Raw genomic sequence first — 27,907 nt, forward strand, 5'->3', positions numbered from 1 at the left:
GCTTCTGAAAGCCAGAGAGACCTTAAAAAGGAGTGTTGAGGTCCTGCTGCCCCTCCCTCCCCCCGACCCCTGCTGCTCTTCCTTCCTCCTACGCCCCTGGCTTTCTGCAGAGATGCTCACCACAGAAACTAACCAGACACAGGAGGCAGCAACCACCACAGGCTCTACTCTGTTGTGGGCCGGCTTCCTCTCCCCCCACCTCCTCCATGGGCTCCCTGCACCCCATCCCTGGGGCCCTGGTATCTTCCCCTCTGCCTTAGAGAGGTACTTAGTCCCTGCCCCTGTTCACATCAGCAAGGCAGCACCGGGTCCTAAGCCCAACCAGCAGGTGCTTTCATTGCAGCTGGGTGGGACCATGCCTGGCCCAGTTAATACATGGTTTGGGGGTGATTTCCAGGTTCCCAGCTTCCTCTCTGCAGCCACTGTCTTCTCTGACTCACCAGAGCTGAAGGTTGGCCCCCGGTGGGGACCACAGCTCAGAGCCAGGCAGCTGGGAACAATAGCAGAAGCAGCTGGTGGTTTCCAGCTCAGGCTTCAGTCTGTTTGCTCACAGGCGAGTGGCGGCCTCTGCGCTCAGAAAGCAGAACCCCGCAGCTCATCTTTGCTGGTTCCCAGCTGCTTTGGTCCAAGCTGGTGACACTGCATGGGTGTCACATCAAGGCGCTGTGGCATGGGTCCACTGTGAGTTATATCTGTCATGATCAAATTGGCCGAGATGCCTTCTAATATACTGAGCTAAGCAGGACCTAGCATAGACCCCCGTGGCACCTGCCACTCACTTGCAGTCATCACGAAAATTAATTAGTGGTGAGTTGGCCAGTTTACAAGCCATACCAGAACTTTAGCCCTCCAATCTATGACTGATTGATTTCCTCTTGTTATGAACTTTGCCAAAGGCTTTTTGAAAGTCACAGGAACACAGTCAAACTGGATCAGACTGAGATCCAGCCAGCACAGTAGCCTGTCTATGACAGTGGTAGCACCAGATGCTGCAGAAGAAGAAGTAAGTCCTCAGGAGTGCACCAGGGTTTTTGCCGCCCTAAGCAGCAGTGCTCCTCCTCTGAGCATTCGGCAGTGGGGGTCCTTCCGCTCTGTGTCTTCAGTGCACTTCGGCGGTGGGTCCCAGAGCGAGTGAAGGACCCACCGCCGAATTTCTGCCGAAGACCTGGAGCGGAAGGACCCCCTGCCACTGAATTTCCGCCGAGGGTGGCAAAATGCCACCCCCCAAATCCTGCCATCCTAGGTGACCACCTAGGGTCACCTCGTGGAAGCGTCGGCCCTGAGTACCTTGTGGTAGCAGATGTGGGATAACCTGACGCCCATTTAAGTCTCCTCCCAATTCCTGAAGCACAAGGTTTAATTTCCCCCAAAAATGCATGTTAGCTTTAACATGAACTCCAGGATATTCTGGCTAACCATATAAACGTCCAATCTCTTTTTCAAACTTGCAAAAGGCTTGGCATCCGGTGGCAGAGAGTTCCACAGTCTAATTGTGCATTGTGCAAAACACTCTCCTTTTATCGGTTTCCCGCATCTTCACTTCATCGAATGCCCTCTTGTTCTTGTATTATGCGACAGAGAACAGAAGCTGGGTTCCCAATCGCCTGTCTCTAGACCAATTATTATTACAGATAGCGGCACATGTAATTAAGGTCACCTGATACATCCCATTATAAGAGCCCGTTTTCAGATGCTTATAGCTTTGCCAAATTTGAATCTTTCAGGCTGAAATTTTCCATGCTGAGTGTCTGCCACAGGCTGAATTTTGGGGGGCAGAGTTTCAACAAAAATGGTTCAGCAGTTTCTCCGAATGAGGTGAGAAATAGACAGGTTTTTCCCCCAACTAAAAAAATTCTTTCAGCGGTTTCACTGAGAAGCCCTAGATTCTGCATGCTTTGGAGCAGGGGCTTGAAATCTGGTGAAGAGATCACCTTCCAGTCAGAACTGTGCTTTGTGCTGCCCATGTGAAAATTCACCCACCTTTGGCAAAGTTGCAAGGCTTTGAAAAATTGCAGTCTGTACATCTCACTTGGGACTTATTAGATTTTGGTAGGGTGGCTAGATTTCATGTGCCCTGAGGATGCTTCATCCCCTCAAAGCACCTACATGTGCCATCCCCACAGAGCGATGGAGCATGTTCCAACCTGAGGCTGCATGAGCTAAGGACTGTCCATGCAATTGGTGCTTTGCACTGTGGTGCTGGACACCAGCAAAGAGACTGTCATGGACAATCTAGAGGGGACAGGGACAGAAGGGGCTATTCCCTCTAAAGAGCACTCCCCGCCCAGACCTGGAATGGAACCCAAGATGCCTGAATCTCAGTGTTCCTCTGTTAGAAGCACAGGTCTGTGAAACTTGCTGATAAAGTGTGTGTCTGCATAATGCGCATCCAGTAGCTGGACACAGAGGATAACAACCTACTACTACTGACAGTTACTTGTTAGCTCTAGCGGCAGAGGTCTGTGGGGTGCAGCTAAAGATTCCAACCCTGCTGATGACCCACACAGAATGAGAAGTATTAATTAGACCCAGAGAGCCTGACCATGGAGGATTGGTCAGGCTCAGGAAGGAGTTACAAGGCTAGCTGGGAGGAGCTGGCCCAGGAGAGGTGGGCTGGAGTCCCTGTTCTCTGGGAAGGGCCTGGCAGGAGGCAGGTGAAGGGCGAACCTACAAGGGAGTTGATGGGTGGAGGAAGTTGTTTAGTTTGTATTTTTGGCTGAGTCTGAGTCTTGCTGAGGGAAGCCCTGTGAGCGGCTGCTCTGGAAGATGTGTGAGGCTGAAAAGCCACCCGGGTAGGGGCGGAAGACACTGTGTTACCGGACATCACTCATTGGGGATGTCACTACCCCAGAAAGGTAGCCTTACCTGGTCGGAGGGCCTCGCCGCTGCTGTCACAGACCAGTGAAGTCCAGAGAGAGCGGTGGAGTGGATGAAATACCATGTCGTGCCACAAGGAGGTGCTCTGGGATGGTGCAGCTACAGCGGGGTTGAATTACAGCTCCACAGGCAACCAGACTATATATGATCCATGACATTACTTCCCCTCTTGGTCCGTGTCTACTTACCCTCTTCAGCAGCCTCTTGGGAAGGATGTTGTGAAAGTCCCATGTCAACCAGCTGTCCTTTGCCTACTACTTTATTGACCTGTTTAAAGAATATGTTCCCTTTGCAGAAATCAGGCTGGCTAGCCTCTATCACATCACCACCCTCCCGAGGTTTTATTCTGATATTTTTTGTTTCTCTGCCCGGGACGGATTACTCAGTGCTCTGTAATTCCCCACATCCCACCTACAGCCTTCCTTAAATACAGGTTCAATGCTCACCACCCTCAATCCTCCGCTACCGTCGCTGCTGTTCATCAGAGATTGCCTCTTTTTCCCGGCAGCTTAGCCTCTAGCTCTTAGAACTCTTGGTTGGACATCTGGGCGGGGTGACTTATTGTTTTTCAAATGATCAATTTATCCCCGTACCTCTTTTTCCGATACTTTGGTCTCTAGCAACACCTCATCTTTATTACCAGGAAACAGCAGGTGGAGGGTGGGTATTCTTGCAACACCCACAGCAGGGGAAATTGGTGCAGATAAATCATTTAGCTTCCCAGCAGTGCACTTAATTTCCTTCATTGGTCCCTGGTGACCAGTTTCATAGACTCATGGGACTGGAAGAGATCTGGGGGGGGTCATCTAGTCCAGTCCCCCGCACTGAAGGCAGGATTAAGTATTATCTAGATCATCCCTGACAGGTGTTTCTCCAACCTGTTCTTAAAAACCTCCAATGATGGAGGCTCCACATCCTCCCTAGGCAATTTATTCCAGTGTTTAACCACCCTGATAAGAAGTTTTTCCTAATGTCCAACCTAAACCTCGCTTGCTGCAATTTAAGCCCATTGCTTCTTTTCCTGTCCTCAGAGATTAAGAACAACAATTTCTCTTCCTTCTCCTTGTAACAACCTTTTACAAACTTGAAAACTGTTATCATGTCCCCTCTTGGTCTTCTCTTTTCCAGACTAAACAAACTCCATTTTTTCAATCTTTCCTTATATGTCATATTTTCTAGAATTTAATCATTTTTGTTGCTCTTCTCTGGACTTTCTCCAATTTGTCCACATCTTTCCTGAAATGTGGAGCCCAGAACTGGACACAATACTCCAGTTAAAAGAAGGAGGATTCCTTGTGGCACCTTAGAGACTAACAAATTTATTTGGGTATAAACTTTCGTGGGATTATGCCCAAATAAATTTGTTAGTCTCTAAGGTACCACAAGGACTCCTCATTGTTTTTACTGATACAGACTAACAGGGCTACCACTCTGAAACCAATGCTCTAATTGAGGCCTAATCAGCGTGGAGTAGGGTGGAAGAATTACTTCTCGTGTCTTGCTTACAACACTCCTGCTAATACAGCCCAGAAGGATGTTCGCTTTTCTGGCAACAGTGTTACACTGTTGACTCATATTTAGCTTGTGATCTACTATGACCCCAGTCCTGAAGTATAGTCCTGAAGTACGGCTCTCTGCCTAGTCCTAGTCCTGCCTTGCCTAGTCCTGAAATATGGAAGTGTTGTGTGTTTGTCCAGCACCTGGCACAATGCAAATAATCAATAATAGTCTGGTTCTCCTGTGGAACCTTTTTAAAGATAGGCACGTTTGCTCCCCTGCTGCTGGCTAGTATAGTATTAGCCACTCAACCTCTGCATTTGTCAACCTCTTCAGAGCACTTCAACCTCAATATCCAGGGGGGTCTCCCGGCACACTACAGAATCGGGGCCTGTGGTGGGGTGGAGCTCTCCACTGAAGCGCCTCCTGCTGGTCTCTCAGGGAATTAGCTCATCCAGCCTCTGGTGCACCCTCTGCAGGCTGGTGTCCCGCTGTCACTGGCCCCCATGTCCCTCCCAGGACCCTTTGTCTTTGGGGTGCTTCCCCCTGGCAATATCCCCCCAGTTTCAGGGTCTCCCCGCCCAGGGGAACCCCCAACCCTCTATCCCCACCTTGCCTCATTCGTGGGCTGCTGCCAGTCACCATCTAGCCCTGACTCACTGGGGCAGACTGCAGTGTAAAAGCCACTCCTCATAGGCAAGAGGGGTTTGGACCTGCTGCCTCTGCCTACTCATGGGCTGCCCCCTGCAACTCCAGTACCTAAGGGGTCTTCCACTAGGCCATGGCCTGGGGGGTGTCCAGACCAGAGCTTCCCAGCTCCCTTGGCCTTCCCCCAGCCCTGCTCCACTCCAGGTACCTTTCTCAGCTCTCAGCAGCCAAGTCCCTCCCTCTCAAAGCTAGAGAGAGTCTCTCTCTGGCTTCTGGCCCCAGCTCTGGTATAGGGCCAGCTACAGCTGCTTCCCCAACCAGCTTAGTAGCAGCTTTCTCCCAGCCACAGCCCTTCCAGGGCTGCTTTTAACTCCTTCAGGGCAGGAGCAGGGTAACCACCCCGCTACATGGCCTTAATGAGCCGCAGCTGGCCCGGGGACCAGTGACTGATAAGTGTGTGAAGAGTTTAAATTATTCCATCTATCCAGCCTTGATGGGCAGGCCTTTAAATTATGAGTCTGTTCCCACACCTCCCTTGCTGCTAGTGCCTCATGTTTACTATCCCAAAAGAGAAGCTCTGGAGTAGGTATTCTCCCCTGTAGCCTCAGTGGCAAAGACTGATGCAAAGGAATAGATTTGTTTCTCTACAATGTCATTATCCTCCTTAATCGCTCCCTTTAGCCTTGGCAACCCGGCAGTCCCACCGATCCTCCCACAATCTTCCTGCTTTGAGAATCTCTTGTCACTTGTGGGGATGCCTTTGACTGTTTTCTATTGGCTTCAGTGGGTCAATTGGTTTTCGGGAAGATACCTGTTTGCCTCAGCTCCCCTTTTGAACCTTGAAATGTACCCACACTGGTTGATTTCTTGCTTTCCTGTTTGCTTGTTTAGAAATACACTGTCCTGCCTGTTTTAGTAGCCTTGGTGCTGAATCAAAGCATTTCATAGATTCATAGACTTTAATGTCACAAGGGACCATCATGATCATTGAGTCTTTAATTTCCTTGCTTCCGGATTTAGGGTCTTTGGGGCGAGCATCCTCAGTTTGACTTGGTTTTTTAATCTTCCTTTTAAAATGTAGCGCCAGCTGCTGGGGTTTGATATGGTTCCTCCCCGGAAGATGTTGCACTTAATATGTTGTGACCAATATTACTAAGTGGTTCAGCTACAGTTACCACATCAACCAACTCCCGCAGGTTACTTAGGAATGAGCCAAGAACGAGCAGAGCGTCTCCTCTCCTGTGCTCTAAAATTAGCTGTTCCAAGAAGCAGCCATTTAAGGTGTCAACAAAGTTGTTTCGCTTTCCCTTGCCCCACTTTGACCAGCTGGTACATGGCTCATTGGCCATCGAGCTGACAGAAGGTACTGGGGGAATCCAGAGACCAGCCAGGCCCAGATAGAAGGTCTGTTTCCAAGTCAGCCACAAATGCTGCAGAGGCAGGGTCCTTTAAAAATAACCCCTTTGCCAGGGTTACTTACTACAGCAGGAGTGGCCGAGAATGTGCATCTTTCCTCACTAGTCATCGGGACCATAGAGAACTAGATCAAGAGCTAACCACCCAATTAGACTGAGAACTCCACAAAGGCCTCCTCCTGGGCCTGTCTAACACTGTGGCCTGTCACCTTGCTCTGGGGTTTGCACAGGAGCTTGCTGCCCTGCTGGATGACTAGGGAGCAAAGCACTAGTGGAGGCAGAACTGCGCGCTGCGACCCTTTGTTGGTCCACTGGTCTGGAGTCACTTGGCCATAGGATAAGACTCTGGGGCGCATTTGAGTGTGGAGAGTATCAGCAAGGAGGCAAGCTGAGCCTGCAGGCCCCTCTCCCCTGGTGGGCACCTCAGCACTAATGCAGGGGACCCCGCCAGCTCCAGTTGGGACAGGAGTCCAGCAGCGAGCTTGTCAGCAGGTAGCTGAGTCAAGATTCATAGGGACCATTGTGATTATCTAGTTCCCTCCCATCTTGTTCCCCATGCAGGTACTGACAGACTGGGATCAAGTCACCCCTCGACCTTCTGTTTCTTAAGCTAAATAGATGGAGCTCCTGGAGTTTCTCAAGATAAGGCAGGTTTGCTAAGGCCATGTCTACTCTACAGACCGTTCAGTGACACAGTAAGGTCTCACTCTATGCCGGTGGGACAGAGCACTCCTGTCTGCTCTGCTAATTAAACCACCCCCAACGAGTGGCGGTAGCTGTGTCACTGGGAGAGAGACTCCCACTGGCATAGGGCTGTCCACACCGGCAATTTTGTGGGTGAAACACACCTGACCAACAAACGTTTTACTGACAAAAGTGCCAGTGTAGACAAAGCCTGATCCTTTCATCATTCTCGTGGCTCTTCTCTGACCCCTCCCTAATTTACCAATATCCTTCATGTATTCAGGCCGCACCAGCCTACAGCCTCTGCTGCTCTGGGCAACTCAGGGTCTCTCGGGGGGAAATGCACAGGCCAGAACATCCTAGCAGTGGTGCTGTGCTGCACGGAGGTCTTTGACCCTCTGCTAGAGCTGGGAGTGGGGAGGCTACTAGCCCTGTGGCCTTCAAACCGGTGAGGTGTGTGTCTGCTAAGCCCCAAGTCACTCTTGTCTCTTGTGCTAACATTCCTCTGCCTTCCCACGTGCTGGGGCCTGAGCTCCCTATTGCCCTGAGCCCTTTGAGCTGTCTCAGGGGCCAGCGGATACAGCGCCTTGGGGTGTCTGTACAGGGGGAAGGCAACCCCTGAGACAGCACAGAGCAGAGTGGGGGCAGCAAGCGAGGATCTTCAAACCTCCCCTTTGTTGCTGTTCCTCACCGTGGGCAGGAAATTCATGTTTCTTGTCAGCCCTCCATTAGACAGGAAGTGGCTGAGAGCAGCTGTGAACTAGAGAGCTCTCCTCCAGCCTACTGCTTCGTATGTCCCCTCCATACACTCACTCCTTCACTGAGACGCTAGGGGACTGGATCCATCCCAGGATGCACTGGTGCACACAAACACCCACCACCTATTGTGAGCCTACTTGCTTTGCGAGGCAACTCAGCTTGTCGGTTGTGATGTGGGCTGGTGACACAAACACGGTTGTGCTGCAGTGAGGAAAGAGCAGGGAGGAATCCTGGCCAGTCCTTGGGAGGCACGCAGAGGTTAAATAGGCAGCACAGTGGGGCAAGGAAATTTGCCTCCCTGGGCTTCTTAGCATTGCTGAACTGGGTTTGGGGGGGTGCGGCGGGGGAGTGAGTCTCCAGTGTAGACCAGGGGCATAGCACTCTAGTTCACAGCTGCTCTCAGCCACTTCCTGTCTAATGGAGGGCTGACAAGAAACATGAATTTCCTGCCCACGGTGAGGAACAGCAACAAAGGGGAGGTTTGAAGATCCTCGCTTGCTGCCCCCACTCTGCTCTGTGCTGTCTCAGGGGTTGCCTTCCCCCTGTACAGACACCCCAAGGCGCTGTATCCGCTGGCCCCTGAGACAGCTCAAAGGGCTCAGGGCAATAGGGAGCTCAGGCCCCAGCACGTGGGAAGGCAGAGGAATGTTAGCACAAGAGACAAGAGTGACTTGGGGCTTAGCAGACACACGCCTCACCGGTTCGAAGGCCACAGGGCTAGTAGCCTCCCCACTCCCAGCTCTAGCAGAGGGTCAAAGACCTCCGTGCAGCACAGCACCACTGCTAGGATGTTCTGGCCTGTGCATTTCCCCCCGAGAGACCCTGAGCTGCCCAGAGCAGCAGAGGCTGTAGGCTGGTGCGGCCTGAATACAAGGAGGATGTTGGTATATTGAGGGGGGGGGCGGGGCGCAGAGAAGAGCCACGAGAATGATGAACGGATCATTCGTCTACACTGGGGACTTGCCAGAGCCACGGGCGGGGGAGTAGCCCCCCCCCCCCGTGAGCTCAGGGCACGTCCGCCCCCGCAGCCAGGGCCCCCACCGGGCCTCCGGTGCACTTGGCCGGGGAGTGCGGGGGCGGCCTTGAGGGAGGGGGGGCACGGGCCTTATCCGCCGAGGGCTTGTCTAGGACCCCGGGCCCCGCCCGCGAGGGAGCCGGAGCCGGAGCCGGAACCAAACTCAGATTCTATGATCTCGGAGCCCCGCCCCTGGCGGCGCGGCCGGTTTCCCGGGAGACGCCGAGCTCCCTCGCTACGTCAGTTCCGTCCGGCCCTTCTGCTTCCGGGTTACGGCGTTGGCGCCTTTTCCATCCCGGGAGATGCTGCCGCTTGCCGGGCGCTGACCGTGACCCCTGACCCCGTCCACTCCTGGCGCTGGTAGCCCGGGAGTGAGGGGCCCCGGCAGAGCGGGGGGAGGGGCTGCCCTGCCCCTGGCAGGTTCATCAGCGCCCTAGAAACCTGCGTCTGCTCCCCATGTATTGGGGGGGCTGCCCGGGGAGCGGGGGTTGTGGAGCGGAGGGCACGTGTCACCGCAGGGCCTAGGATGTGGGGGCTGGAGTTTGGGGGGGCCACGTGTCACCCCAGGGGGTGCGTTGTGTGGGGGATGGAGTTTGTGAGGTGGCATGTGTAACCCCAGGGGTTGGGGAGCAGGGGATGGTGAATTTGCGGTGAGTATGTGTCACCCCAGAAAGTGGGGGATGGTGGGATGGGGGGGTGGCATATGTCACTCCAGGTTTGAAGAATGGCAGCTGTCGGGGGGCATGCATGTCACTCCAGTGGTTGGGAAGCAGGGGATGGCGGAGTTGGGGGGGGAGTACATGTCATCCTAGGAGCTGTGGAGTGGGTTTGGGGGATCAGGGACAGGGAGTGAGTGAAGCTGTTCGTAACAGGACTTGTCATCTTCCTAGGTGGAGAGTTGTTGGCCCCGCCAGGAGCCCCTTAATTGCCAGCCATGTTCTCAGAACAGGCAGCTCGCACCGCCCAGGGCCTGCTGACGCCACCATCAGCAGAGGCCTCCACGTTTGCCAGAGTGCCTGTCTCCACATACATGAACTGCTCCCAGCACTTCAGGCTCGGGGAGCGCAGCTTTAATCGCCAGTATGCGCACATCTACGCCACTCGCCTTATTCAGATGAGACCTCTGTTGCTGGAGAGAGCCCGGCAGAAATGGGGTGAGTTCGTTTCCACAAAATACTTTTGTCTGGTTAATGAGGTGACGGTAACTTCCTAAGTGAAGAGAAAATTCCCAGAATGGTGTCTAGTTGCCTGTCCTTAGCATATGCACAACATGCTTCAGGTGGCACATGGCCAGGATTCATCACTGAATTTGGTCTGCTGATTGAATCATTGGCTTCCCCAGCTTGGGCCGGATACTGATGGGGAGTGTGATGTGAATGTTGATCCATGCCCCTCACTGTCTGCCCTGAAACCTGCCTTTGGACAACAGCTGAAACTGAATCCCAGTGCCATACTTCACTTGGCAGGCGGTGGGGGAAATTGTTGTTTGCTGGGAAGCCGTGTGCTGTCTCTCTGTTTTTTGAAGAACACAGAGAGCTGTTTCTAAGCAAAACAAAATTCCAAGCAACTGAACCATGAGTAAGTTTTGGCATGTCCTAGCAAATGCTTTTTCTGCCCTGAATTCCAGCCCTGCTCCTGTCAGATTAGGGACTCGCTCCAAAGGCTTAGGGTGTCTAGCACATCAGCTCAGTGTGAAGACATGTACCATTGCCAAGCAGTGATTCTGGACTGGAAACGCTTTCGCTGGGCTCACTAAAAAGGAGGCATGTATTCCTGAAACAAAAGTTACATTCAGGTAGCATTGAGAGTCTGAGATGGGCACTCGGTAGCCAAGAAAGATTGTTATGGAGTGTTTCCAGCAGAGTGCCGGGCGTGTGAGCAAGAGACCCTGTGGGCTTGGTGACTGCAGGTTCAAGTGATCATTTCCTTGCTCCTCTGGGCTGCATTGCTGTTTACTGATGGAATTACTGTACCTGAATTAGTTTCCTTTCGAACATGTAACTGCTGTAGAGTGTCAGAAGTTAGCCCTAAAATGATGTGCAATAGCATAACTGGCAGGTACCCTCCTTATTGCGCTGTATGATGCAAACGCCTGCAGATGCCAGAACTCGCTGGCTAAAGATAAATAACTGGCTCCTTTTTGGAAGACACTGGCCAATGTGTGACTCCCCCATAACTAGGAGAACATGATTAATGGTTGTTACAGAATTTCATGCTATCTAGCCAGGTCAGCTTCTTGGTTTGCTTTTGAATTCCTTCTGTAGGGGGGTTTAAATCTTTTTTATGGGGCCCTGTGCTGTGCTGCCATACAAGCCGCCTCCCAGAGTTGTGCCCACCTTTGAGGGTGTTGCACTATTGCCCACTCTCTCAATGTGATTGGGCGCCTTGCAGTATTTAGTGTTTTCCTTGAAGCCCCAGCTCCTGGAGGCAGGTGATTGTGAGAATCCCAGCTTTCATTTAAAAGAAAAACAAAAATGGTTGCAGAGAAAAGCTTGAAACATGACTGCTAAAAGCTCCAAACAAAGGGTCAAGGAAACAGCCCAGATTATTTTTTAAAAAGTCTCATAGTTTTGAGGTGGGAGGGCTGGTTCATGATTTTTGCTCTCTTGGAATTGGTGATGCTGTATTATTTGCTACAAAATAACCCAAGGCATCTGGCTTGTGATACTGGTAGACAGGGGGAGATAATGTTTGCTAGATGTTAAAGGTCATGTTCAGAAGACAAAGGAATAGCCGGCTAATTCATACAAAGTGTTTCAGTGTCCTGTAACGGTGTTGAAATTGCTGGCTCTGGGGTATGATGATAGAGTGGCGTGTTTTATTACTAGGTTGCTGATGGTCTGAGTCCAGCCCAGGAACAAGCAGTTTCTATCAGGTAGCTTTTCATTGCCCTGGGTTAAATGAGTTGATTATCTCAGGACGCTCACTAGTGGGCAAGTGTCTCCATCAGAGCAGGGCCCCTTCCCCTTCCCCCCCCCCCCCATGGTCACTCATGGAGGCCCCTGGTTGGCAGCCAGGTCGAGGGTGGAGGATGAAATCTCCTGTTATCCACAGTAGCCTGTGATGGGACACTAGATGGGGCAGGCTCTGAGTTACTACAGAGAATTCTTCCTCAGGTGTCTGGCTGGTGGGTCTTGTCCACATGCTCAGGGTCGAACTGATCTCCATATTTGGGGCTGGGAAGGAATTTCCCCCCAGGTCAGAGTGTCAGAGACTATGGCAGGGGGTTGCCTTCCTCTGCAGCATGGGGTACAAGTCACTTGCAGGTTTAAACTAGTGGAAATGGTGGATTCTCTGTAACTTGAAATAATGATTTGACGACATCAGTAACTCAGCCAGAGGGTAGGGGGCTTTTTCAAGAGTGAGTGGGTGCGGTTCTGTAGCCTGCAATGTCAGACTAGATCATAGTGGTCCCTTCTGACATTAAAGTCTGTGAATCTATGAGTTACCTCTATGAAGTGGTGGGTCCCTCTAAGTGTGCTGGTCAGGGCCAGTTTGGGGCAAGAAGCCTGTCCTGCGCTCTGTGCTGTACCTGCCCTGCATGGGGATAGGCATGGCTTGACTCTCCTGGGCTGCCTGTCCAGCCCCTGGCACTAGCAGTGTATTCAAACTCTCACATAAACAGCAGAAGTGGCATCTCCCAGCAAAGTGGAAACTAACACTGGGTAGCAGTGTCCTTCCATCCTTGTTAGTTAGAATTCTTGCTGGACCTAGGGCTGTGGCTAGGCTGCCCGAAGTCCCTCCCATACAAGAATAGCTGTCCTGGTATAAGCACCTTTATGCCAATGTAACTGCATCCACACTAGTGGAGCTGTACCAGTGTAGCTATCCCGGGGTAGTTAAAGTGCTGCAGTATTTGTGTGTCGGCAGGATTCGAGAGACTAACAAAAGCAAAGCTGCAGGCAGTCTCTCCAAACCACTTCCCCTCTCAACTAATCAGTTTCCACTTGGTTGATATGCCCGGGCTCATAAAGCGTTTTCATTTTGCAGTTGTCTGTACCCTCCTGTGGCAGGTACAGCCTTCATTCTAATGTGAAATGAGCTGAGAGAACCTTCCTAGCAGGAAAAGGACAAAGGCAGCCTCCTCCTCAGGCTTTCTTCACTCATCAGGCACAACCACCTCCTCCTACCTACACGCATGCACCCTTTGGTGGGTTCCCTTTGAAAATAAAAGGGTTAATGCCAAGAGTGGGGGAATCCCTATGGGAGGCAGCAGCAGCCAGCCAGGACTAATAACTGGTAGCACCTAGGCCAGTCTTAGACCATGTGCTCAGCCCCGAATAAACACAGACTAAAAAGACAAGCTCTTGCCATAAACAGCTGCAGTCTAAGACCAGACACAGCAGGTGATACAGTCAGACTGGGGAGCCCAAGAAAACAGGGAGACAATCCAGTATAAAAGTAGGTTTAGGGGTTTCTCTCCCAAGGTTTATCTACACTTGGAAATGTACAGAAATAGCTAATCACGAAACCCACGAAAGCTTATGCTCCAATACATCTGTTAGTCTATAAGGTGCCACAGGAGACTCTGTTGCTTTTTACAGATCCAGACTAACACGGCTACCCCTCTGATACTTATTCTGGAATGACTCCCCATGTGGGCCCACTTATTCCAGAATGCGAGTGCCTTCCTTCAGTTTAGCTTCCGGAATGGATTCACTTTGGAAGGGGGTGAAGTTAAACGGGGGAAAAGGCACTTGTGTTCTGGATTATGTGTGTCCCCCATGTGAGGAGTTATTCTGGAATAGCTCCTTTGTGTAAACAAGCTCATCCTTCATCTCCATGTTAGCCAGCCTCAGCCTTAATCAGCTCATGAAACCCTGACAGCTCCCAGCCTGAGAGTCTGGGTGCAGCTAGACTAATGTTTAACCTTTCTGTAGTGCCTTGCATCTGAGACTCTTGCAGTGTGTTCCCCTACAGATGTCCTTGAGCCCCTCCATGACTTCCTTGGGGAAGAACAGAGGCCAGATGTAAAGGGAAATGACCCAGAATCAGCCTCTGAGTCTAGATTAGCTGAGCCTCTCGTGGAATTTCTATTTCAACATTTGGCTTGGAGCCTGAGGAATTTTCTTTTTTAAACTATCCTGTTTAGCCTGCGCAGGAACTAATGGAATTGAAGTGCAGTCACAGTGCTGAGCCCTGCTCCCAGGAACAGCCAGAACTGTTGTGGCTGATCAGAGCTCTGTGCCCAGGGAGGGCAAGGCCCCACGGGAAGGACTGACCATCCTTGTCCTGCTTTATGGAGTGGTCTTGTAAATCTCTGGCTTGAATGCTGTGTGTGTGCGTGCATGCGCTGCCATGCTGAGCCCTGAGCAGAGTTCTGGGCTGGATGTAGGAATCACTGGATGAGGTTCTCTGGCCTGGTCGATGCAGGAGGCCACTCTAGATGATTGTAACAGTCTCTTCTGGCCTTGAAAACTATGAATGTGTCTTGATTGATGAGAGTTCTTCCTTTCCCTGGTGGGCAGGGGGGTGCTGGATTTTCAGGCCGGCTGTGGCATGCCGACTGGGGTGTTGATCTACGGGGTGAAGCAGAGTTCTGGTTACTTGCACTGAAATAAGAAAACAAAGGTCATTTGGGGGGCTAGTGATGGCAGTGGCCCTCTAGTTATTATTTCTGACCTTCCTATTGTCACCTGTGCTGGTCAAACAGCCCGATATGTCAGTGAGCAGAGTGGAAAGAGAGCAGGCAGTTTGATCTGTGTGCCCCTGGGATGGACTTAGCTCTCGATGTGTAAATGACACTTGAAAGGGAAACGTTAGGGGAATAAGTTCCTCCTTTACTTGTCTGCCGAGAGCACAATCCAGATGTCAGTGGCATCGCCGGTACTGACAGCCGCGTCTCCCTAGACGGCTGTGATCAGTGATATCGTTGAACGTTGTGAGGGAAGTGGAGAATCCTGAACTTGGGTCTTGGCTGGCAAGTGGAAGGGGACCAGAATTTCCAGGGCCTTGTGTTGAATCCCCAGACTGAAGTCCTAAGAATAGCTATACTGGGTCAAACCAATGGTCCATCTAGCCCCGTATCCTGTCTTCCAACAGCGGCCAGTGCCAGGTGCTTCAGAGGGAATGAACAGAACAGGGCAATTTGTCGAGTGATCTAATCCCTGTCGTCCAGTCCCAGCTTCTGGCAGTCAGAGATTTCGGGACACTAGAGCATGGGGTTGCATCCATGACCATCATGGCTAATAGCCATTGATGGACCTGTCCTCCAGGAACTTGTCTACTTCTTTTCTGAACCCTGTTATACTTTTGGCCTTCACAACATCTCCCAGCCAGGAGCTCCACAGGCTGCCTGTGTTTTGTGTGAAGCAATACCTCCTTCTGTCTGTCCAGCAGCCCCTCTCATTGGATGGTCACCAATCCCGACTGCTCACCTTAATAACTAGCATGTTCCACTGCTGGCTGAATCCAGCTGCCAACACCAGGCTCTGCCTTTCCACAAGTGTGGGCTGGAGAATTGAACGCTAGCTGCTCTGGCATCGGTGCAGTTTCCTTGGCTGCACTAGAGGGCGTCATCCCCTTTTGTTTCAGTGCAGAGCCAGAGAATTCATATTTTAAAGGCCAGGAGGACCCACTGTGATCATCTAGTCTGGCTCTCCCCCAGGCAGGAGTATATCCCCTGGGGATTCCAGCACCCAGCCTAGGAACAGGTGGTGCAGCTAGAGAGTATTACTGGAAGGATTTAATGATTCCAAGGGCCGAGTATTCCCACAGCCCTAGGGGAGGCATTCCAGTGAGTAATTGCCCTCCCTTGAAAACGCACAGCAGTGTAGCGATTGCACTCGGTGGGAGCATATGGCTCGGACTTGGGAGCTGTTTCCTGTTGGGCCCCAAGGAGCACAGGCTGGAGGTGATCACAGGGTAATGACCACAGATAAAAAGGACCTCCTGGGACATCCCAGCTCCCGAGGGCCCCATGGAGGGCTTAGCTGGGACACGACCTTACCCTTGCTGGTTTCTCCGAACTAGAGATGCAGGTTCTGTGTCACGGGCTGGGTGTCCTGCCTGCTGCACTGACATCCTGGCATGGGGCCGCAGGGACCCATGGGCTTGGGCCCTGTCTCCCCGGATGGCGTGTTGATGCTCTTGGTGATGGCGCAGAGAACTAGGATGAGTCGAAGGCAAGACGGCGACTCTGGGCACTGAGAGAGCTGTTATTCCTGGGCCACTGGGCCTCTTTGGGGATCTAGAGTTAGTGTTAGCTGTTCAGAGGGCTGAGGGGTTCCTTTCCCAGACACAGAAGAGACAGTTCTTGCTCCCTCAAACCCACTGCCCCATGCAGGTTTGCTGTCTATGGTGCATTCTAGGCCTCTGTGGCAGCTTTCCTGAGGGACTTGCCTCATAGAACAGAGCCTGGCACTCACCAGTTACCAATCTTACCCTTTTGCCCAGTCCCACGCCCTTTCACATGCCTACCTCCGTTTTTCTCCGTTAGCATTTGTGCCCTTCAGGTGTTTCTCGACCGTCCCTTTAGATGTCCCATAGCCGTGTTGTGTGACTGACTCCCCTCCAGGGTGGCTGTGAGTGCGGCCAGTCCCTCAGGCAGTCGAAATGTCCGGAGAGGCTGAGTTGTGCTTCTCTCTGCAGGCAGCGGTATAGCCGTGAGGAAGCTGTGTGAGCTGCAGACCGCAGAGAAGTGCTGCATAGTGGGAACCCTCTTCAAGTCCATGCAGCTGCAGCCCTCCATCCTCCGGGAGATCAGTGAGGAGGTAATGACCGTGGGAGGGGCTCAGAGCCTGGCAAGCGAATCCATGAGCAGTCAGGCTGGGCAACCCCTTTCATCTCCTGCCTGCTCTCAGTGCAGGGGCCCACACCAGGGCAGACCACAATTAACTCCGAGCTGTCTTTGGCAGGAGCGTGTCCTATTTTCACATTTAAAAATCCCCTGAATGCTTAGTCCCTGCTTTGTCACCCCAGCAGCGTCCATTGCACTGGCTGAAATGCTCTCTGTGCTCTGAGTCTGGGGAGTGTGACGGCACTTTGTGCTGTGTCCTGTCCCGGAGAATCAGTTTCCACAGCTGTATGTTTGGCTCGAGGGGGAGAGAGACTCGTTAAAACAGGCAGCTGGGACTGTCCAAGCACAAACCCTGCTGGAGGGATGTGGGCAAGGATAGCTCCTGGAACTGCTTTCACCTCTGGTTTTTGAAATGACACCATCCCTTTGCAAATGCTTCCTAGCATTGCTGTGACTACTGGGTTTGCTGCATCTCTGCCCCCTTAATGGTGTTTCTGAGCGCAGCTCCTTGGGCCTTTACTTCTCCTGCGGTGGAATCCTGCCTTTCTCCCACGCTTGGCCTGGGCCCTGGGCTGCAGCACGGTGGGAACCAACCTATGACCCAGCAGGGCTGACTGGGTTTGGCACCTACAGTTTGTCCCTTTAGGGGGCTTGTGGACAGTGGCTTCAGTGACCCTAAGCAGCCTCCCTAAACGAAGAGTGTTTTGTTTAACCGTAGGCACAAAGCAATGCAGAGAAATGCGTATTAAAACGACAGAGGATCTGTTTATCCATTTGTCTCGCATAAAGTCCTAGGCAGGCCTGTCTGACTCCAGACTGCTGCCCCTTGGCTGTCAGCCTGTAGCCCTTAACTCTCTGTCAGCTTCTGGGAGCGTGCCCTTCTAACTGTGGTTGGGAGAAATCTTTGTTCCTCTATGTTGACAAGCTTGGACTCCACTCCTAACCCATTCCTTCCTTGACAAATTACTCTGACTCACTCAGCAGGGGGCTGGAGGTAGAAACACCCAAAGTTACTCATCCTGGCTGTCCGTCAGCTGCCTGTCTGCAAACAGCCTCTTTGGCAAATTAACCCCATGTATTTCTACAGTCTGTCCCCTTGGCAACAATCAGACAGAAATAACGAGCAGATAGCTTTCGTAAATAAGGCCGTGATTTTGGCACAGAATTTTTTAGTAAATTTCACAGCATTCATGCCAGAAAAAAACAGTAAGTCCCGGAAAGGAGGAGGGTGGGTGGACAGTGAGCCCACCCTGCACTCGTCCAGCTCTGGTCTCGCTGGGCTGGCCCAGCTCTGGGCTTTGCGACCTGGCCCATGTTATTCCAGCGCTACTCAGGCTTGGCATGTCCATCCTTCCGTAGATGGAGAGAGAGAGGCAGACGGGCCAAATTTGACTGGCGTTCTATGGGGGCGGGGGGGGCAGGTGGATGCACTAGACCTGCATGGCACTGACACTCGATGCCCCAGGTCGCAGTGCCCAGAGAGGGGACCAGTCACAGCCCCAAAAGACGGGAGCTGTTGCTGCAAGGCAAGTGTGGGGTGGACTCGTCACAGAATTGATTCACATTCACCATTATTGTGGACACCATAACCTCTATGCCAAAATCGTAGCCTTATTCACAGACATCCCCATGCAGCTCCGAATCCCTCACTGTCACATCCAAACGACTTGGCCAGGGCTCAGCCACTGGAAAGAGGAAGATCTTTGCTAAGGAATAAAGCTTGCAGCCTTTCTGCCAACTCTAGGCAAACAGAGCAGTGCTCTTCCCTGTAATGATTGCAAAGACATATTCTAAGGCTGCCAGCGGAAGGCTTTCTGGCAGACGGTACCACCAGGATGAGTAACATCCTCCTTGGGTAGGTCTCCAAGTTACTGTTTGCATGTCCTCTGCACCAGAAAACTGTGAGGAGAAAACGTGTCAATGATGATTTGCATCTGGGTAGCAAAGACTGTTTTGCCAAGACCCTGGAAAATTCCTGCAGCTCCAGCAAAACAGGGTTAGTGGCTCGGTACCAAAGCTCTGCCTTCCGCGAAGTGTGGCTTTAAAAAACAGGCCACTGCGCTTGAGTTGCTGGGGCCTATGTTTCATGTGCAGGAGCCTCCATTCGCTCCTGGACCCTGCTCATGCGTCTGCTCTGCTTGATGGCGGGGGAGCCTTTGGGGCCGTTCACTCTCTGTTCCTAGAGCATGCCAATGGCCTGGCTTGTCTCCACAGCACAACCTGCTGCCGCAGCCTTCCCGCACCAAATACATCCACCAGTCGGACGAACTGATCCTGGAGGATGAGCTGCAGCGGATCAAGCTGGAGGGAGCTATCGACATTCAGAAGCTGGTGACAGGTACGGAGCGCCGGAGATGCCACAGTCCCATGCAGCCAGCCGGGCTGGGGTGCCAATGAACTGAGACCAAACAGCTCCTGGCCACCCTGTGCCAGGCTGTAGGCCCTTCCCTCCATGAGACCAGACAGGTGTGTGCCAAGTACTAAATGCCCTGGCAACATCAGCAGAGCTCCCTGTCCGTGGCAGGGGGTGGGAGGAGTGGAGGGTGGTAGCACACTTGGATCCAGGATGGGCTCTTCTCCCTTCCGGGCATCCTGAGTGATGAGAGCAGAACCCCGGGTAGGGCGCAGCGGGTGCTGTGCGTGGCCCTGGCTTCTCACAGGCAGGCTGGGATGGACCTGCCTAATGCTGCTTCTCCCTCGTGCTGCCGCTCAGGGACCATCCTCGCCCTCTACGGCTCGGAGAGGGAGGATGGCAGGTTCGTGGTGGAAGATCACTGCTTTGCCGACCTGCCCCAGCAGCTGCCCCGGAGAGGGCCCAGCACGGACAGGTGAGGCAGCCCCCCTCGAGGCACCCTGCCAGGAGTGTGAACATGGCACAGTGCCAGCCATGAGTGGGTGGCTCTGGCCTGACTCCCCTTCCCTGTAGTGCAGGGGTGGCAGTAGGTACCAGGCCTCTAAGCCAGGGGCTGGTGAAGCAGCTGAGGGTGCCCATTGCCCAGGGCTTTGCATAGGCTCTTCCATCCCATCCCTCTGCACCCAGCCTGCCCTGCCTGTTCCCTGTGTCGGGACGGGAAGGCCCAGGCAGGGAGGGGCGACATGGCCTGAAGTCCATTGCTGCTCGTCTCCCAGTGCGGAGTGGTGCTTCCCCCTCCCTGCGAACGGCTGATGGAATTGGGGCTCCGATCCCCTTCCCCAGGTGCCCACTGCTGATGCCAGCACTATCGTCACCTGCTGCCCCGTGACAGGGGTGTCACGGAGTCCCCGAGCGATGCTCTGGAACTGCTCCCTACGAAGTCAGTCAAGACTCTGGTGAAGTCTCTTCTCTGAGAGCAGAGGGCAAGAAGCTCACATGGCTTCACCTTCCTGGGTCTGACCGTGGAGCATTCAGCATCCTCTGCCCCTCCGTGCGCTTCCCACAGCAAGTCCGCCCTGGTGTGGTCCTGGGGAAGCCAGAGGGTTCTGCACCCCCACTTTGCAGTCAGACGTGACTCTCAGCCAGCCAGTAAAACAGAGGTTTATTAGATGGCAGGAACACAGTCTAAACCAGAGTTTGTAGGTACAGAGAACAGGACCCCTGTTGGGTCCATTTTGGAGGGCAGTGAGCCAGACGCCCACATCTGCCCTCACTCCATGTCCCCAGCCAGTTCCAAACTGCCTCCCTCTCCAACCCCTTCTATTCTGGGCTTTGTCCCTTTCCTGGGCCAGGAGGTCACCAGATTCCTTTGTTCTCCAACACCTTTAGCTATCACTTTGTGGGGGGAAGGGCCCAGGCCATCAGTTGCCAGGAGACAGTGTGTCAGCCATTTATGTACACTGGCCCTTTGCTCTGCAACAATTACACCCCCTTATCCCACCACCTAGAGACTTAAGAAATTCATAGGGGAAACTGAGGCACCCCTACAGTATTCAGAGGAAACATTAAGAGCAGTCCCATTTCGTCACAAGGGGATGGTCCCAGACACCCTGCAAGGGTCAGCACCGCCAGCGTTCAAACCCTGCAGCGTCACTGGTGCCTTACAGCTCTCAGGCCTTTGCTGGGTCTGCTTGGCCTGAAATTGGCCTTGAACTCTGCAGCTTCATCTCCTTTGTGTGCTCTCCTGCTTGGTAACGATGGCCTGGCTACCATGGCAAGGCACTGCATGTGCCTAGGTAACCCACCCACTGCCCAGGTGTGCTGGACAGCAGGGCACCCACCTGTTGCTTTGGGCCACAGGTTTGTCTTGCTGGTGTCAGGCCTGGGCCTCGGCGGCGGGAGCGGTGAGAGTTTCCTGGGCATGCAGCTGCTCGTGGACGTGGTGACGGGGCAGTTGGGGGCTGAGGGCGAGCAGAGCTGCGCGGCACAGATCTCCCGGGTCATTCTGGCAGGCAACCTGCTCAGCCAGAACACGCAGAACAAAGACACCATCAACAAGGTGAGGGCCCCCAGCTGGCAGCCCCAGCACAGGCCACAGAGACTCGCCCCCCAGTGCAGGGGGAAGGTGGATGCTACCTATGATGCATTGGTTGCATGGGTCAATGGAGGCTTCTCGGTCCGGTGCTTTTCCCCATCACTGAATGCATCTGTCTGCTCCGAGTGGTACTTGCATGGGCAGGAGAAGCGGGCAGTGGGCTGGGCACAGGCCTCCATGCTGGATCTCTGGAACGTGCCCAGGTTCCAGGTGAACTAGCAGAGGGACTCACTGGAGATGCCTCATGGGATCTGGCTGCTGGGAGGGCATGGCCCTGCCAGTCTCTAGACTTGAGGCAGATAAATTAGCTAGGGAGCTGCCTGGGCTGACAAGGGACTCCGGGAGAGAGGTGGCTCCTCGCGGCCAGCCCCAGGAAGCTACGCATGCCAGGCACCGCTAGTGGCTGCTGCCTCTCCTCCCTGTGGTGCCGGTGACCTGTTGGGTGGGCAAACAGCCCCGAGAGTGGGTTGGAAATGGGCTAGCAAAGGGAGGGGCCACCCATGGGGAGCTGTGCTGGGGTCTGCATGGTCCCCTCTGCCCAGTAAGGATGTGGGGGGAAGGGGTACCCTCCAGTGGGGTCAAATGGACAGCACCCGAGAGCCCAGCCCTACCCAGCAGAGAAGGCAGTGCTGGCAGATGGCCTGCAGCGGGGAGGGGTCTGAGCAGCTGTACAGTGGGCGAGTGCTGTCCCCTTGGACAGCCAGGGGCTCCTGCGGGACAGAGCATCACCAGAGCGCAGCCACCCTCTGGGCCTGCAGTGGGAATCATACCAGGGCAAGGGGGAGCTGGCACCTGGCTCTGCTTCCTTACCCATGTAGCTGCCACGTGGGCTGGGGCTCACTCAGATGTGGCCGCCCAGCCTGTCCTGGCGTGTGCCCACCTGGGGCATGGCTGGGAGGACTCCTGCTTCCTGCGGGGGGCTCAGCAGGTACCATGCTGGCCCCAGAGGCTGGTCTGAGGCGGCTGCTCCTCTGACGCTTCTCCGGACTTGTTCTTGCAGGCAAAGTACCTAACCAAGAAGACCCAGGCTGCCAGTGTGGAGGCGGTGAAGATGCTGGACGAGATCCTGCTGCAGCTCAGTGTGAGGGGGCTGGGGATCGCTGCTCCTGGAGGGTGGGGGCAGCCAGCAGGTTTGCGCAGGAGCCTGGCTCTGATTGCCCCCTGTTTGCTTGCAGACTTCTGTGCCAGTGGACGTCATGCCCGGCGAGTTTGACCCCACTAACTACACGCTGCCCCAGCAGCCACTACATCACTGTATGTTCCCCCTGGCGGGTGCCTACTCCACACTGCAGCTGGTCACCAACCCCTACCAGGCTGACATCGACGGGGTCCGGTAAAGCCCTTTCCTTGGCACCAGGGGTGGCATGGCAAAAAGATGGGCAGCGCTTTGTGCCCCCACTGCTGGCTCCATGCTGATGCCAGAGGGAAGCCCGGGAAAACCCCACCCTCCACCTGCTGGGCAGCACAGGGCGGAGCGGGCAGTGGCTTAGCGAAAGGTCTGGGGCGTGGTGGGCAGTGGTGTGGGGCCCTGAGCTGGCACAGTCAGGGCTGGGCAGTCGGGGCAGCACGGGGAACAACGCAGCCTCCAAGCAGCCTGACTCCCGTTGCTCTCCAGGTTTCTGGGCACATCTGGCCAGAACGTCAATGACATCTTCAAATACAGTAGCATGGAGGACTACCTGGAGATCCTGGAGTGGACGCTGCGTGTCGGGCATCTCAGCCCCACGGCCCCAGACACCCTTGGTAAGGGGCTGGGCAGGGACCCCCGCCATGGGCCTGGGCGGGTAGGAGGGGGTCTGAGTGTATGAGCTGAGACGGCGCTGAGGGGAGTGGATCTGGAGGCAGCGCTCACACCTACCCCAGGCTCATGGGCGGAGCAGAATGGGGCAGGCTGGGGCCAGGTCACTCGCTGCTGTCAGCATCAGACCCCTCCCTAACTCCCAAGACCACCCTGGACCCCGCGTCTCCCCAAAGTGCGGGGCCTGGGGTGGTTGCCCCAATCCTTCTTATGGACGGAGTGGCTCTGAAAATATAAGCCCAAACGTTGGTGGAGCTGGGCCCATCTTCTTGAATATTGCTGGAGCACGGGCACCACAGGTGCATATAACTCGCCACCTATGCCCAGGCTGGCAGCGGGTGGCCAAGAGCTGCCATGCAGCAGGGGCAGGTGTCCGGGAGGCCACTAGTGGGTCTGGACTCTGAGCATCAGGTCCTAGCCCTGCTGGCTCTGAGAACGACAGCAGAACAAACCCCCGACTTTGGAGGGTATGGAGGGGTCTGGCCCAGGAGTTCCCCGGGGCAGCACAACACCCCATTTCTCTGCATCGCCGTTGGAGTTGGGAGTTGGCAAGAGGCCACTAGCATTGGTGGGCAGGCGGCCGTCCTGCCGTTTGGTAGGGTGCTCCTGCGGGTGGAGGAGTTGCTGATTTCTAGCTACGCCCTCGGGGCACAGAGCCGGGCACTCCTAAACAGTCTGCATCGCCTTCCAGGCTGCTACCCTTTCTACAAGACTGACCCCTTCATCTTCACTGACTGCCCTCACGTCTACTTCTGCGGGAACGCGCCAAGCTTCCGATCCAAGGAGCTCACAGGTGAGGGGCCCAGAGGCCTGCTGGTGGGGGCTGCTCCTTGTACCTCACCATGACAGTGACGGGAGGGAAAGGAGGCCCCAGCAGTCGGATCCTCAGTGTCCTTGGAGAATGTGGGGTCCTGCTGCTCTGGTGTTGAGATGGTTGCCATACATGTCACTGCTGGATGGATGTGCACCAGTGCATGCTGGGAAGACCCAGCCAGCTGTCCCCTCAGCAGGGGCGGCACCTGGGCAGCGCATGTGGGAGGAGGTTGGGTTGGGTAGGGTATGGGCCCACTCCCATAGAGCCAGGAGCTGGGCCTCTGTGCTGGTTATGAGCAGCATGAACCACAGTTGGAGGTGACCCCATGGCTAAACAGATTCTGGCCCAGATGGCAGGACGGCTGCTGACTCCCCACCAGCCCCCGCAGGGTTGGGGAGGGACAGAGCTCCTGGCCTAGCAATGGGGTCCAGGTGCACGAGTGACACAGCGTGTGGGAAATGTGGCGGCTCCATGGCGAGGGTTGAGCCAGGGACCCAGTTCAGCCCCTCTGTTTGTCTCGCAGGGGTGGATGGGCAGCAGGTGCTGCTGGTGACCATTCCCGACTTCAGCGCCACCCAGACAGCCTGCCTTATCAACCTGCGCAACCTGACCTGCCAGCCAATCAGCTTCTCCGGCTTCAGCACCGATGAGGATGAGGGCGAGATGGAGATCAGCCACTGAGCCAGGGCGGGGCAGAGCCGGGCTGCCCACTGGGAGGCCGGGGGAGATGCCAACCTGCTCCCATCAGGGCACAAATGGACCCAAATAAAAATACCTCTCCCCTCCCTCTGCCTGCAGCTGCGGTGTTCTGGTGCTGGGGTGGCTGAGGGGGCAGGCCTGCCGGAGGGGCCTCTGCAGACTGCCCAGTTCTGGGGGGCTGTGCGCACCCCCCTCCAGCTCACTCCAGTCTGCAGGGATGGTGGTGCCAGCGCTGGCCTGGGAAGGGAGGGGAGCTGGTTCTGCTACATGCGCCCAAGTATGCACTGCTGCCGCCTGCCGACTCTGGGCCTGGCCAGGGGCGGTGGAGTCCGTCCCTCCCTCCCCAGGAAGCTGTGGCTGGGCCTGGCCTGGCTGAGTGACCAGCCGCCCCTTTCACCTATCAGTGGGGTGCTGGCTCTTCGGATAAGGGCGAGGGCCTGAGCCTGCCATGCCGGGGGGAGCTGGCACTGCTGCCCATGACTGTGCCTGCAGGGGCCTGGCCATTCCAGCTTCACCACCACTGGACGCGGGAGCGAGTCCTGGTCCCTGTCAGGGTGGGTCTGGGCTGCGCCCCACTCTGCTGCCCCACCACCAGTGGGCCTGTGGCAAGTGAGGTGTCTGCAGCCTCACCAACGGGGCTCTTGCTGTGAGCACCCTCAGCTCTCGCCCTCTGCCCAGCCAAGCCATCCTCCCCCTTCCCTGGCGCAGGGCATCCCCCGCGAGGCAAGAGAAGACAAAGCTGGCACCTTTACCAACGTAGCTGGATTTATTTGTATAACAGGAACCGCGTGGAGGACCCCAGCTGCCTGCGGGGCTGCACTGCCCATGCCTCCTGGGCCCTGCCCTGGAGAGGGTCCCAGCTGCCCCTGCTGGGCGGTGCAGGGCCAAGTCCTGCATCAACTCTCCCTCGCTCCCTGAGCCTGGCCAGCTGCTAGTGCTGCCCAGTCTCAAGGGGATCCTGTCATTTCCTGCCCAGGAGGGTCAGGCACCCCCATGCCCAGCCCCCTGCAGGCAGCTATGTACCCCTGGACTCCTAGAAAGCGGCGTGGTGAGCCTGGCATGGAAGCAGGAGGCCGGTGGGGGTAAGTGCTGGGTTGACAGCAGGCTGCCCGGAGCCGCGGGGCTCTAGAAGCAGATGACAGTGCCTGCAGCTGAGGAAAGGGTGACTGGCTGCGGGCAGGGAGCTGGCCACCGGGCGCTAGTGTCTGGGTTGGGCCTTAGGCAGCAGCGACCGGAGCGCCTCCTAATCGCCAAAGTTCACAGTGTAGGTCTCCGCTGTGGTCAAGGGCTGCGCAGTCCCTGTGCCCACCTCCCAGGCCCCGGCCTCCGTCTCCAGCTCTGTCACCAGCTCTGTCACTGTCTCCAGCTCGGTGTAGGTCTCGGTCTCCCAGGTGGCAGCAGTGGGCGGCGGCTGGCTCCAGGGGGCGAAGGTGGTGCTGCTGAAGGTGAAGGGGAGGGAGGTGGTGGGGGCCAGCGTGAGGGGGGCGCTGGTGGTGGTGGCATTCAACATGCGCCGGCGCATCTGTTGGCGGAGCCGCATGCGCTGGCGCATCCGCTGGCGGAGCCGCATGCGCTCCTGGGGCGTCATGGGCCGCCCAGGTGGGATGCGCCGGATGGGCCGGTTCCCGTTCATGGCCATGATCTCCCGGATGCGTTTCCAGTTGGAGCGTGAGAGGATGAAGTTGCACTGCGTGGCGCCGATGTCATACAGGACGGTGCAGGTTTTGACACTGGGGTTGTAGCCCTCGGCCCTGGCCACCACACGGTATTCGCCCGGGTTCAGGATGCGCCAGTAATCCCCACCGCTGGCTGCAAGGGCATGAGGGGAGAGGCGTGAGCGGAGCTCATGGGGCAGGAGCTAAGGGTGGGGGTGTGGGTTGCCCAGCACCTCACAGGGTTGTCGGCACCCTTCTGGGACGAGGATGTCCCCTGCTTCCCCTTTAGCCTTTGCAGAGCCATGCCAGGGGGCCGGGCCAGCGCAGTCAGGGCCTCCCTCCTGCTGAGGGCTGGGTACCTCCAGCCTTGCCTGTGGAGCTGCCCAGCTCGGGGACTCTTACAGCTGCTGCAAGATACCTGCCGGGTCTGTGCTCTGGTGTAAGGCCAGGGAGAAGTGGGGGCAGTGCCTGGCACTGGGTGGGCACAGGCTGAGTGCCCATGGTGGAGAGGGAGGGGACAGTGCCTGCACTAGGTGGGCACAGGCTGAGTGCCCACAGTGTAGGGGGAGGGGACAGCACCTGGCACTGGGTGGGCACAGGCTGAGTGCCCACGGTGGAGGGGGAGACCAGCACCCATTACAGACGGGGGATGCTGGGTGCCTGGGGACCCTCCATGGCGGTGCCAGGGGGATCTCTGGGGGTGCCCAGGGACATGCTGCGGGGGTGGGACGCAGCCGAACCTGTTTTCATGTTGTGGTTGATTCCTCCCACGACGATGGTGGCGTTGGCAATGGGGTCCCCCTGCTGGTCCGTCACCACCCCCTTAATGCCCCGATGCACCTGCCAGAGGAAAGGCTGTTAGCCTGGGGCTGCTGCAGGGCCCCCTGAGCCCCCCCTGTGATGTTATTGATATAATCTGGGACCATATAGAACATGGTTGCAACCAAGGTCCTATAGTGGCACCAAATCTTATGTAAAGGTGGTCATATAAGGTGTCTAAGACCAGGTTATGGGTTGCTGGTTATAATTATGCTGTCTATATGTATGTGTCATTTTGTAGTTGAAGTTATGAGTATTGGCTCTATGCTGTCTGTATTTTAGTCTTATGCTGTGCTTCTGGGAGACATCCCAGACAACTTGGTGTTAGCTCTGCCTAGCCTGCTTGATGGCCCATTAAGGACCATCAGCTACACAATTGACCCATTGAGAGGAGGCAGATACACCCTGTAACTCAGCAAAGTATGCAGGGACTGGCCCATGTGACTCCAGACTCCATTTTGCTATAATTTTCCACAGTAAGGACAAAGAGGTTCTTACACCTGGAAAAAACTATAAAAGGCTGATGCCTCATCTCCATCTAGTCTTCAATCCTGCTTCTTACCTCTGGAGGGACTTTGCTACAAACTGAAGCTCTGAACAAAGGACTGAATGACCCATCCCAGTGGGGGATGTTGCAGAGACTTGATTTGAACCTGCAGTTTATTCCATCACTGCTACAAGCCTGAACCAAGAACTTTGCCATCACTGTATGGAATTGATTCCATTTAACCAATTCTAGCTCTCATCTCTATCTTCTTCCTTTAGAAGATAAAGGAAGAGAATAAACCTTTAGATTTTCGATTCTAATGGATTGGCAACAGCGTGATTTGTGGGTAAGATCTCATTTGTATATTGTCCTGGGTCTGGGGCTTGATTCTTTGGGATCAAGAGAACCTTTTTCTTTTATTGGGGTGTTGGTTTTCATATCCAGTCATCCCCATAACAAGTGGCACTAGGGGTGATACTGGGAAACTGGAGCATCTAAGGGAATTGTTTGTGTGACTTGTGGTTAGCCAGTGGGGTGAGACCAAAATCCTCTTT

At 55.0% G+C, this 27,907-nt stretch overlaps 2 protein-coding genes across 5 annotated transcripts in view; one reads left to right on the forward strand and one right to left on the reverse strand.

The window, feature by feature from the left end:
• The first annotated feature begins 9,152 nt into the window (after positions 1 to 9,152).
• Positions 9,153 to 24,478, forward strand: POLD2 (DNA polymerase delta 2, accessory subunit). Of its 3 annotated transcripts, none has more exons than XM_050937511.1 (11): positions 9,153 to 9,255; positions 9,786 to 10,049; positions 16,486 to 16,607; positions 18,848 to 18,971; positions 19,347 to 19,461; positions 20,847 to 21,045; positions 22,082 to 22,162; positions 22,257 to 22,414; positions 22,697 to 22,824; positions 23,571 to 23,672; positions 24,217 to 24,478. In XM_050937511.1, the coding sequence occupies exons 2-11, from the start codon at positions 9,830 to 9,832 to the stop codon at positions 24,372 to 24,374; spliced, it is 1,407 nt and encodes a 468-aa protein (XP_050793468.1). In that variant the 5' UTR covers positions 9,153 to 9,255; positions 9,786 to 9,829; the 3' UTR covers positions 24,375 to 24,478. The 3 variants fall into 3 exon arrangements, with proteins under 3 accessions (XP_050793468.1, XP_050793470.1, XP_050793469.1); XM_050937513.1 differs by lacking the exon at positions 9,153 to 9,255 and adding an exon at positions 9,268 to 9,545; XM_050937512.1 differs by lacking the exon at positions 9,153 to 9,255 and having other exon boundaries at positions 9,599 to 10,049.
• A 657-nt stretch (positions 24,479 to 25,135) lies between these two features.
• AEBP1 (AE binding protein 1) overlaps positions 25,136 to 27,907 on the reverse strand; it is a 29,131-nt gene continuing 26,359 nt past the window's right edge. For both annotated transcript variants that reach the window (XM_050937397.1, XM_050937396.1), the window contains exons 21-22: positions 26,788 to 26,887; positions 25,136 to 26,201 (exon numbers count right to left, since the gene is read on the reverse strand). In XM_050937397.1, coding sequence (XP_050793354.1) covers positions 25,636 to 26,201; positions 26,788 to 26,887 — 666 coding nt within the window. In that variant the 3' untranslated portion in view covers positions 25,136 to 25,635. The remainder of the gene's footprint in view (positions 26,202 to 26,787; positions 26,888 to 27,907) is intronic.

Source organism: Gopherus flavomarginatus, chromosome 2, assembly GCF_025201925.1.
Source record: "Gopherus flavomarginatus isolate rGopFla2 chromosome 2, rGopFla2.mat.asm, whole genome shotgun sequence".
Lineage (NCBI taxonomy): Eukaryota > Metazoa > Chordata > Testudines > Testudinidae > Gopherus > Gopherus flavomarginatus.